The sequence below is a fragment of the Mesocricetus auratus genome, unplaced genomic scaffold (assembly GCF_017639785.1).
Source record: "Mesocricetus auratus isolate SY011 unplaced genomic scaffold, BCM_Maur_2.0 Super-Scaffold_100018, whole genome shotgun sequence".
Lineage (NCBI taxonomy): Eukaryota > Metazoa > Chordata > Mammalia > Rodentia > Cricetidae > Mesocricetus > Mesocricetus auratus.
The window spans coordinates 38,873,685-38,886,475 of NW_024429199.1; the positions used below are offsets into that span (position 1 = coordinate 38,873,685).

Here is a 12,791-nt window from a genome sequence, read left to right on the forward strand (position 1 = left end):
TTGGGGCTGAGAAGGGCAGCGGGACCCATTCGGACAAAAGAACCTCCGCAATAATCGTGGATAATCGGTTACTAATAAAAGAAGTAATTTATCCCAATGTATGCATTATACTTTTTTATGGGAACTTCATAGCATAATGCCTTTTATACGTATATTGATTTTCCATGTGAAAAGATCAGGTTTGCATAAAAAGAAATTTGTATGTATATGTATACACATACATGTGACTATCAATTTTATTTGATATTTTTGTGTAAGGGATGATGGAGTCAGACAGTTACTGCTGTGTGCACACTCATACATGCTTAAACATTGTAAAAAGAAAAGGAGAAAAAGATCTCAGTCCTAGGCAGAATGAAACTCTTGACTGAGTGGTTCTAAAACCCCAAAGAGAATATTGAAAGAGATCAAGGTTGCAGTCCAGCTATTCCATGGGTGTGTACCGTCACCCGTCACACAGATTCAGTCCCATGTCGTGTGTGTGTGTGTGTGTGTGTGTGTGTGAACCTTGTGTAGGTAACCATAGCTGAGAATAGGAAATCCACAAAGGCTAAGCCCTAGACAGACCATCTATACAGACCTCAGTGTGCATATAGCACCCCCTACTGCCCATTAGATTTATTTGGCTACCCCTTTATCGATAGTCGATGACTGCCACTGCCTGCCCTTCTGAGTGAAAAAGTTGAATGATTGGTCTCACAGGGAACTGTTTTGACAGAACTTTGTAGCCAGTATTCACAGGCCTTATTTCATTTCACTCACCTGGGGGTAAATCTCTTAAGTGAGGATCCTTGAGTCACACTTGCAAATATCTTGACAACGCCTAGTGAACTGTACTGTGAGAAATCTGTCCTTCATGATTCCCCAACATGACAGTCTTACCTTCTTGGCATTTTCTGACTGACTTAGCATCTTTTCGGCATCTTCGAGCCAGGCTTGAAGACTGGCCACAGTATCACCATAGCGATCCCAGTTGGAGATGACCTCCTCCAGCATGCTCCTCACGCTCCTCACTTCCACTGAGAGATTCCTCCACTGGGCAGTGGTTTCATTCATGAATTTCATCACATTCTCAGCTTCTTCCACTGAATCAGAAATAACCAGTTCTGTACTTAACCACCCCTCTATGTTTTTTCTGTGTTCTTGTGCACTGGAGGCAAGAGCCTCTATCAGACGCACAGGATTCCATCCCCAACGATCACCGCAGACATTTACAAATTGTAAGCAAACATATCTTACACAGTTTATCTTCACAGTAATTTAAGCTCTCGTATCTATATTCAAGTTATTCCACTTCTTTTTGCCTTTAATCCCCTTGGAATTGAAACTAGGCTGAAAAATTACAACTCAGAAAGATGAATGCTTATTTTGTTCTGTCTTAGACGATTACACACAGAAAGAATGCCATTAGACTCACTCTGTCCTCTCTGAGTTAAAAGCATATTCACAAAGTTGTCAAAAAAAAAAACAGTCACAGTAAAAAAAATTGATCTGTCCCCATAGAAACCTGTTGGTTTTAATTTCTGCTTAAGCCAGAACCACACCAACTTAGTTTTCTCATTAGTGGGTGTTAGCTGTATAGGATGCTATGTCTCATTGTGGTGCTTTCATACATGCATATGAAGAACTTGGGCCACATTCACCCCGATTACCCTCTGTTACCCTCTCTGTCCTCCCACAGCCCCCTCCTCCCACAGCCCCCTCAGCTAATCCATCCCGCGTGTGCTTTACCTGAGCCGTCGGCTTTGACGTACATCTCAGCTGTCTGTTTCAGGATCTGGTATGTCACCTCATACTGTTCAAAGAACTTGCTGTTCTCTATAAAAGACTAGGAAACGGGACATGCTTGGTTAACTATCCAATTCATCCAACCTTATTCTAACGGAAAATGCAAAATTCCACTGCCATGGATTATTCTGGTAATATGAGGCCCATATCCTGTGCCTACGTTTCCAATACTGCCTCAGCACCAGACTGAGAGAATGCTCTATTTCTTGACTACACGGAGGGTTTGCTTTTCCTAAAGAACAGAATTTTCTCTAGAGGATCCAGGGCTAACATTTAGAAAGCGCTAAATTTGGGGGAACATTTTAATGTCCTACTGTGCTGGAGCTGCTGAAGTCTGTTGTTCTTTGAACATTAGCCCTGACAGATGACTGGCTGCCTGGTGGAAGAGCTTCCAGTTAAAAATAAATGACAGCGAAAACGCTTTTCCTAAATAAAAAAGTGGAAAGCTTAAAAATAATTACATATGCTGTCCACATTATTGATGCTTTCATATTCCAGTTGCCTAGGACAAAAATCACAGACTAAGATAAATCTACATGTATATCTGAGTATCATCTGCATATATAATAAAACCAGGGCTAGCACATGGAGACCATAAAATTAAAAACACATATACACAAATAAATCTTTGGTAAATTTTGTTTTTATTAATGCTCAAAACCCCTCATGTTTAAAATGTTTAAAAATGCTCTTATTACTCCAAGTAGAAAATTAATACAATTATAACTAGTAACATGTCTCCAAAACCTCTTTAAATTCTCCTACCATCAGAATGGACTTTTAAGAGTTTAATCAATTAAAATAGTTGAGAGGGGTCATCACTCTGATAAAATGCAAAATTATGCTTCACAAACTGGAGACTTCCACGGTCTTGTAGGAGTCCTGTGTAATATGCTAATTGATGCTTCATGTCAAGGGAAAGAAATGGTTCATAAAGCAATTTCATAGACATTCCTAGGTTATTAGCATGGTTTACCTTGTCTCAATATAAAATCTTAAAAGATTGTGTATTAACTACAACAGAGACCATTTTATATTTACAGGACATTTATAAATTATTCTCTAGAAATAAAGCAAATGCAGAAAGCTATGAATTCCATGATAGAGGAGGCCTCCATGCCTGATATCTTATTGAATGACTTTAATAGGGTTTGTCATGATTGGCTGAGAACAGAGTAAGACAATACTCATCACTATAGTAGTCACTATATTGATTGTAGTGACTTAAAATACCATTTGCTTGACTAGTTAGCAAATTAACTACAAATGAATAAAAATATACATTTGTTTTTGACCTAAAAATAGGAGGGGAGGTAAGAATACATCAAAGGATTCGTTATCTTTGAGCTTTTTCATTAGAACAGTTAGACAACTAATTTTAAAAATAAACCCCATTTGTTATTAAGACTCTTATTGGCACATGTAATTTGTGCTCTATTTTTGCTAACTACAGAGATGCCATTGAACAATGACATGTGTCCAAGAAAGCCACTTTCATAGGAGGTTTACTAGGCCTCCCTTTTACTGTGCTAGACATACCTCTCAGGAAAATGCACATTTTGAGTTAAAATGACAAGGTTAATTTGCTTTATTAAAAATCTGGCCAAAACTGGTTTGCTGAATCAACGGGACTATTAGTGTTGACGATAAGACAAGAAAAGTTAAAGTAGCACTTAGGGTTTTGAAACCAAAACATTGGAAGTAAGACTATTTCTGCCTTCAAAAATAGACACACTAATTAAAAACTCATTAATTTTCCCGGGAGAGCTAAACAAGGAAATTATAAATCCTTTAAAATCTAATCAGGGCTGATTATTTACATTAAAAATTGTTGTGAATTGTAAGATAAATATTCATGTTTGTAGGAGTGAACCCCAGAAAGCTATCCACCCATGAGGGCGGAGACATGTAAACTGACACAGGTAGATATAAAAGGAAGTGAAAGAAGAAGGAGCCTTCCCTTGTTTTCTCCTGGAAGCCAGCCACGCTTCTGACTCCTGGTCAGTGCGACTCTCTCTCTCCCTGATAAATAAATATATTGTTTTTCCCTATATAGTATCGAGTATCGTTATATCTGGTGTCAGAAGTGAGATGAAATTACAGCCCACGCCTTGGAAAACACCTGAAATCGTCATCGAGTATCGTTATACATGTTATTTATGTTGAACTTTGCAAGTTCCACAATTTCAAATGACTATCTTTCTTTTATACACAGAATAGAAATGTTATATTACTGTGTACATAACAAAAATGGACATTTCACATTAATTAGCAAGATCACTATAAACAATTCTGATATCAAGGATCAAATCAATGCCTCTGTAATCACTGATTAGTAGCCTATGATGCAACTTTTAAATATTAAAAATAACTATTATTGGATTTATCATTTGTCTGTGTGCTCTGTATAGCAGCATATATGTGCCATGGTGTATTTGTGAAAGTCAGAGGAATCAATCTGTGGGAGTTGGCTCTCTCTCTTCCCGCAATGTGGGTCCCTGAATGTACTCATGCCATAAGGCTCAGTGGCGAGAGTTTCCCTGCTGAACCTTCAATAATCACATGTTCTAATTCTTTTCATAACAAGCATGAGTGTGTTTTTCAAGGATTTAAAGTACTCATTGGTTTATACCCTAGCAAGTAAGCATGTTCTGTAATTCTCCAACCCTAAAACGTGGGTTACCTTTTTCTTTTGCCTTGATTCATGTCACATTGAGAAGTGACACCAAGGACGATAGCTCTCCATAGCTTTGGTATCAGTCTGTTTATTAGAAAAGATAGCAACATGCCATGTGTATATTTTTAAGTGAGGAAGAAAAGAACTGGATGTAAACAATAAACATTATAGCGTTATTGAAAATCTCCACCCTTTTTGAAATGGCCTATTCTGAAATGAATGATTTTCCTTAAAACTCTAAAAGGATGAGGGTCACTTTGTGCGGTGGGACACAGAAGGAAGAAGTCTACACAGTCTACCCTTCAGAAGAATTGCTATTATTTTTGGTTGTAATTGCTATCATTTTTGGTTGTGAACCTACTCTGTAATGATGAACCATCTCTCCCACCCAGAATCTCTTATTTCACTACCACCATCATCATGATAAAATGTGGAAAACTCAGAAAAGACAACATCGTAGAAACGTCGATCATTCACAAAGTCACGTGGGTAGTGACTAGCTGAAACATGGTCAGGACACACTTCACTGTGACAAAGCTTCAGTTCCTCCCCACTTACTACTGCTGCCTTGCCCACAAACAAGTGGCAGTGGTGATCAAACGACTGTAGTGCATGAGAGTAAAATATTATTCAGTTTGAAACACGTTATGGGGAACTAATATTTATGAGAACAACATTCTTTAATTCACTACAGTCCAATAAACATCAGTACTTTGGTCTTTAAGTTAAATTTCTTCTCAGGTTATGTATTTAGAGAGTATTGTTGGTACATGCCTGCAAAAGCTTTTGATTGGGAAATATCTAGACTCCAATTCTGACTCCATTTCATGCCCTTGTGTCACCTGGAGCACAGGATTGGGACATATAAACTCCTGAGCCAGAGACACAGTGCTTCATCAATGTTCACTGTGGGTTTACTGGAAACACTTAGCCTGCAGGGTCTTCCCTGAGGTGGAAAGTGAAGCCCTCAAAGGTCCACAGTTATTGAAATTATTCAACAAAACGGACCCTAAAGCCACTTCTGGAAGCTTTAACTAGGGCCTCTTCCCGAGGGGATTAATGCACATGCACAGTGGAGGCTGCTGGGATTGTAGGATGATTGTCCACTTTACCCTTACGCCAAATTTTCACAGCAGTTTGAAACTAGCATCACAGTGAACTCTTTAACTTCATGGAGTGGGCAGGGAGCGCTGACATTTTTGTCATTAACATCAACTCTCTATTTATATATCTTTTAAGAAGTTTGAAGAGAATTATTAATATCATTGTTTTGGAACACCGACCTGGTAAGGCAGTCCTATTAGGTACTTGAATCTGATTGGCTGTTCTTAAATAGCTAGAACAAAGGATAGAGCCTGTGTAATTAACTCCTGGGCTCAGAGTGCATTATTTGCTGTGACTAAAACTGAAGATGTGAATCCATTCCTCCATTTAATATTTATGAGACTAAAGCCATTACTAGAATTTAAAAAGTGGATTCTGTTTTCTTACCGAAATAACTACAGACGAATAAAGGAACACATACTAATAGTTCACAGCTTCTGAAACGCATGTTTCCTGGACCATTTCAGTGAGTCTAGAAAGAAGTACTAACCACCAGGTAATTTGCTTTGTTTGTTTCAAACTCATGTAGCTCACATATCAGTTAAAGAACAAAATTAAAATAAAACAAAGCTGATTGTCTTTCCAAGATGCTTGCGCAGGACAGTTTTAATACAAATTTAAGCACATACTCTGTAGCTCACTGTGACTGGCCAAGTTGTAACAAGCTAGTATGTAAAAGTTTAGTGCTTTATAGTTTGGAATCTGTGTTTAAACATAAATGTCAGAAGACAGGACAGAGATGCACTGTTGGCATGAACACTTTCAATCAGATTTTGCAAATCATTTGTGTAGGGCATGATTAGTTGACTAAGAGGAAATACATTGCCTTTCTTAAGCACATTACAATGACTATATGTAAATGGATCAGCCACTTTCTTTCATGAATAAACCCAGGCTAATGTTGTAGATAGAACTGGGATTTTCTAAGCCAGAAAATGAGATACTCTTTAAAAATTAAGTTTGTACAGAGATTTGTAGACAAAATTACCCAATGCCCGGATACACACAGGCAGAAGTCCCGGAAAGAGTCTCATTCAGCAAATCTAACACACGAACTGGTCCCACGTGGACAACTGAAAACAGTTCTCCATTCCCTCACACTGGGTGTTTTGATGACTGGAGGACAGTCGGGAAGTACAGTGATTCAGTTTTAAAGGACCAACGGAGTTGAAACTAAAGGCATGCAAACACACACACACACACACACCACAAAACCCCTTTTGTAAGTAATAAGGCTCCATTACTAGGGCTGGGGTGTTAATACAGGGAACCCTCCCAAAGTCAGAATTCGCAACAACAAATTCCAAAGAATCCAAGTTGATATTTTCAGGTGCTCGTGAAAAGCTCCACACCTCAGATCCAACCTGCCGAACCAAGTGGTGTTTCTACACTTAAATTCAAGGCAGAACTCGGTCAGAGCACTAGAGACTCACGATATAGTTCTGCAGCAGCAGCTCCACAGACTCTCGCCTCCCATACTTGACGATCCAAGACTTCAGCTTTGACTCAGCCAGGACCAGCAGGGACAGCAGACGGTACTTCAGTTCCAGAAACTCCATTTTCATTAAGTGCAGCTCCGATGTGGAGGACACAAAATGAAACCTGGGAACAGACAGGGAGAATTCACAGGATGTAACTAATAGTAACAGAAGGAGACTGCCTGAACCTGTTCCACTGTTAGCCTTCTAAACTCTCCCTGCTCACGGTCAGGGGATCCGATGGCTTTCTTAGCTCAAGCTTTCAAAGGGAAACAGGGTCGATTGAAGCCTTTGGTTTGGTTCTCTTCCCTGCTAACACGTCTCTCATCTGTTTCTTTTATAAGCTGTTTTTGCAATGTTACATAATGTTCCTTACAGTATTGAATAAAAATACAGCCTATGATGAAGAAAGCGTTTCTGTGATTCTGCAAACTGTGGGAACATTCCAACTCGCTCTCCCCAGTTAATAATATATTAGAATGTTGGCACTCTTAGCATCTGTGTGGGAACCCACTTTGCATTTACCAAAGTAAGCATCTCTGTTAAAATTATAACAATTCATTTCGGGAAAGAAAAATGTGAAAAAAAGAGAGAGAATACGAAAATGCCCATCTAGCATTTTGTTTTTTAAAGAGCCTTCATATAAAATCGGACTCTCTCTTACCTCTCAGCCATGTCCTCTAGTTGATCCGGAGGCATTGGGATCCCATTGACAGACCTCGTCTGGTAGATTTCATGGAACGCTCTCTTGTGGGCATCTGTATTTTGAAGTAGATCCTAATATACAAGTTTAAAAAAAAAGAATTTAAATGAGGAAGCGTGTTCCCAAAAGGCTGAGAAGCAGATTTTTCCGGCTGTACTGATGAGTCAATGTATTCAACAATTTGTCCCTGCCACCACCTTCTCACGTAGCCGGTGCCTGTCACCGGCTTTTACCTAGAACGGCAGTCCCTGACAGTGGAGAAGCCACTCGGCTGGAGCTGTGTCTAGTAACCACGGCATCTTTAAACACACATGACACCCGCCCAGCAATGCATTCAGACCTCTTAAAGGTGTAAGATCCAAGGACTGTGTAATCACGGTTGGAAACAACCATTTCAGGGTTTTGCCTGGGGTTTAGAGATGCGGGGGCTTTGTTTGATTGCTTGATGCTTTTCTTTTCCCTGAAAACTAAACCCAACAAGCTTAACCCCTTAATGCTAACAGGATTTTAGCTTCCCTACTGTTATTTTCAGCTTGAATGTGTGAAGTCTACCTTAAATACTATTTGCCAATTACAATATACTTTGAAAATATGGTTTGATCAGAAAATTTTCCAAAAGTACGGGAAACATTCCCAGCTAACGGAGAAGAGATCAAGAGCAATGTTTATCGATGTTGTTTCTCAATATTATACAGCAATTTAATGTTTCTTAAGGTCAATATGAATCTTTATTTGTCTATTGTGTATTTTTCCAGCTACACACTTATTTATAAAAAAGAATAATCTTTGCTGGCAGTCCAAGACTCACTCTCTCTCTCTCTCTCTCTCTCTCTCTCTCTCTCTCTCTCTCTCTCTCTCTCTCTCTCCTCCCTCCCTCCCCACCCCTCTCTCTCTCACACACACACAGGAAAGAGTGGGGTGAATGAAGCTTATGCCAGATTTTCTCACACTTGGTCTATTTGCTGTAGCAGACTAAATAATGGTGTGTAAGTAAAAAAATAATTCACCAAGGGGATCAATTCAAATTAATATTATTTTATCCACTGGTACAGTGGAGGAAGAGGAGGCAGGAAGATGAAAGACACATACTTAAATGAGTGACCAAGTTAAAAAAACACAAATTAAAATGTAAGAATCTGGGCCAATAGGATGGCTTAGCTGGTAAAGGCTCTTGCCACCAAGCTTGACAACTTCAGTTTGACCCCTGAAAGCCACATGACGGAATGAAAGGACTGACTCACAAGTTGCCATTTGACCTCCTCACATGCACAAGTCTGTAAATAAATAAACAAACAGAGCAACACAGAACTCACAGATGCTTAAATGTATAAGAGAAATATTAATGTTGTCAAAAACCTCAGTCTAAACTATTTGTCTTGATTTGTTTCTCTATGTTTATTTACACTGAAATTTGTAGATGCATAACACACACACACACACACACACACACACACACAAGTCATTCACACCAGTTGGTGGGATCTTTGACCCCCAGAGAAAGTAGGAGACAGGGCTGTTTTCACAACAGCCATCATTGGTAAACACTGTAGTCACTCTCTCTGCTGTCTGGCATGCCAGCACACCTCCATGGCATATGGTCTTGGCTGAAACTGCCCTCAAGTGACTTGAGAGGAATTTGTACCTTCACAGCCACCTCTCATCTGTTATACCTGACAGCCGTGAAACCCAGTTCATTAAGAAACTCTTGACAAAACAAAGAAGATACAAACATTTCACACATATGCAAAGGAGTTTCTACAGTTGCCATACACTACTTGTTCCTAAGAAGTGCCCTATCACCGTAAAACATCTGGATACTAAGCAAAACACAATATGTTAATTTCACTGGGCTTACAAGCAATACAACTGTTTTTAGGTCTCCCATTCATAGCAAAATCTGTTCCACAATGGATCACAGACTATAAGCAAAAACAAAATAAAAAAAAATCCAGACTTTCTGGGGCAGGCATTAACCCAACATGTTAGGATACTGGGCTTTGGTATGTGAATGAGATGAGACACTGAAATGGATCTTCATGATGAAGTCAGCATCTCTGAAGGAGGGCTAAGGTCAGCTGCCTCGAATATATTAGGGGAGAGTAAAAGTCGCCAAGGTAAGGGACTGACTACCAAGAGTGACAGCTAGCGAAACACAGAACGAGGAGAAACATCAGCCATTCCATAGTGAATGGTGGTGTATAAGTTAGAAGAACATCCTATTTCTCACAGGGTAAAACAACTGGTTTTTCAATATTGTTAAATGCCTATGGTTGAACTTCAAGGATGACCACAGCATACTTGTAACAATTTCAACTCAGTAGAGGGAAAGCTATAGAGGAAGTCAAACAAGATGTTCTGGGTACAATGGTGGCTACCTTCTAAACCAGGACCCGGGATTGCTGGGAGACTGAACCTGACCCAAAGAATGAGAATTTGTCTCAAGAAACCTAAAAGAAATGAAGACAGGGAGAGAGGGATAGGGAGAAATGCTAGGGGAAAAAAACCCAGACAACTACTCCTCTTTATAAATAGCAAAAAAGTAGGAAAAAAGGGAAAAGGGCAAAAAGAAAATAGTCAATGGTTAAAAAAACCCTCAGGTACAGAAGATGCTATGAATAAATATTATGTACATAACTTTTACGACAATGGACTGACATTGTCAGGTTAGAGAGACAAGCAAAAGCAGTTAAATTGAGAGATAAAGCAGCACATTTGTATGTGGATGAAAAAGGGAAGCTTTCTCATTTTTTACAAAAAAAATTAGCTACATCTATCCATTAGGAAAATAGGAAGCCTGGAATTTAATGCAAAGTACATTAGGTGATACTAACTGGAAGATTTCATATGTACCATAAGTAACCACAATAAGTAACACATGTATTGATGATCAGAGTCCCTCGTTAATAGAAGATGCATTAATTCAGAGCTTGAATGTACACACCAAATGTCAAAATATATAAAAACTGGTAAAACAGCACAGAAGGAGTTTGTCCTGGGCCTGCATGTGGGAGAGCAGGCTCCGCCCCTCAGTAGCAGCAGCACTCTGGAGAGCTGGTCCTGATGATGTGGGTGCAGCAGAGCTGGCCCTGCTCCTCATTGGCTGCAGCTCTCTGGAGAGCTGGCTCCGCCCCTCATTATCATCAGCTCTCTGGAGAGCTGGCTCCGCCCCTCATCATCATCAGCTCTCTGGAGAGCTGGCTCTGCCCCTCATGAGCAGCAGCTCGCTGGAGAGCTGGCTCTGGTGGCATGGATGCAGGCGAGCTGGTCCCACTACTTCCCTGGGCAGGGTTGGAGAGCTGGCCTTGGTGGTATGGTGTGGGAGAGCTGACAGGCTGACCAACTCAGCTACCACCCACGCCCAGATCTAGGGATTTGAGTTGGCCCATGTCTCTATGGGCCATCTATGAGCTATTGGAGTAGATGAAGGGGCGGGTCCAGCAGAAACAGAACTGTGGGATCTCCATGACTGTTGCTCTGGCAACAGCAGGATATCTGAGAGGAGTCTCTGAGGGTCCAGCTTCTCTGAGGGAGCAGAAGTCAGGGGCCTCAAACTAGACCAATGACTCATTACAATGGGAACTTGCCAGTAAAGTTTGTGGAACAAAGGGGTATACTGTGCGACCCACTGAGACACATTGCAGCTTCCATGGTAAGACTTTTTTTCTATTTTCCTTGCGGGGAGGATACAAGGGTTGAGGGCAAATATGGAAGGACTAGGAAATAAGTGGGATTGGGGTACATGATGTGAAATTCACCAAGAATAAAAAAAAATGGGAAAAACATAATGAATGAACAGCATGGGAACAGACAAACCTGCATTGCTGTGGGAATTATCAACACACCTCCTTCAGTTGCTAAGATGGAGCAAAGGGAACAAGTGGATCTCACATAGATGAATAAGGAAAGTCTGGTGAAGGCCCAAAGAAGATGAGGAAGAGAGAAACAGGAATATCAGTGGAGAGAGAAAGCTCCTTGGGGATGGCTAGGCAAAGAACTCATGGTGGAATGTACTTGCCTCTGAGGGAATCATTGCAGTGAGTTTTCACCAGCCTCTTATTTAAAATTAAAATATTCAACATTTAAGATTCAACATTCCTTGTCCTTTTTGTCCCCAAATTTTTATTTGCTTATTTACTACATCGATTACTTATATCTGCATCCTTTTAAGACACGCCATTAATGAATGTCAGGGATCTGTGTGTCTCTTCATGCACAAGGGCATATCACAATGTTCTGAATACTACTCGGTGCTATACAGATGCTCACTAAAAGGCTATTGAAAACCAGGAGAGACTAGAGAGAGCTAGTTGGGAGAAAAGCGGGAAGGCAAATGAAAGAAGGGTTTCATGGGCACAGAAGTACTTTGTAAAAAGTGTCTGATGGATGAAGAATGAGGAGGACTAATAGCTGGCCAGTGGATAAGAGGGCCAACCTTGTTCAACTCAGCATGGGTTATGAGACAGTGACGGTTTATTGTAGTGGTTTTCAGAGAGAACTTAGAAATCAAAAAGGAGACACAGAAAAAAATTTAAAGCCATATTCGTGTAAACAGAATGAAAGCATTTGGACAATAGCTGGGAAGGCAGGTAGGGTGAAGAAAAAGACTTAAAATGAGAATGAGGAAAAAACTCTGTCTATGCGTGTGCACACGTGTGTGTGTGTGTGTGTTGTTGTTGTTGTTGTTGTTGTGGAGAGATGTAGAATCCAATGTGGAGAGACATAGAGAACAATGGAATAAGGGAGATATAACTGCACATCCTTCCGAGGAAGGGGAGGATGGTATCTCAGGCTCATAGGAGTGGCTGGCCTTGGCTGGGAGCACAGATGGTTCATCCTCAGCAACAGAAGTGAGGATCGAGTATTTGGGCACAGATGCAAGTACGTGGGCTGATGTATTTGTGGGAGCTTGCGGAAATTCTTTTCTGATTGCTTCTATTTTTCTTAGAGAAATAGGAAGTGGTGTCATCAGCTAAGAGTGAGGACAGGGAGGAGGTGTGGAAGGCTGAGGAGACAAGGTATGAAATAGCTGTCCCAGAAATGG

The 12,791-nt window shown here is 40.3% G+C and overlaps 1 protein-coding gene across 18 annotated transcripts in view; it reads right to left on the reverse strand.

The window, feature by feature from the left end:
- Syne1 (spectrin repeat containing nuclear envelope protein 1) overlaps positions 1-12,791 on the reverse strand; it is a 454,318-nt gene that overhangs the window by 314,991 nt on the left and 126,536 nt on the right. For all 18 annotated transcript variants that reach the window (XM_040728331.1, XM_040728319.1, XM_040728318.1 and 15 more), the window contains 4 exons: positions 7,712-7,824; positions 7,003-7,171; positions 1,732-1,828; positions 883-1,085 (listed from right to left, as the gene is read on the reverse strand). In XM_040728331.1, the coding sequence (XP_040584265.1) occupies positions 883-1,085; positions 1,732-1,828; positions 7,003-7,171; positions 7,712-7,824 (582 nt within the window). The remainder of the gene's footprint in view (positions 1-882; positions 1,086-1,731; positions 1,829-7,002; positions 7,172-7,711; positions 7,825-12,791) is intronic.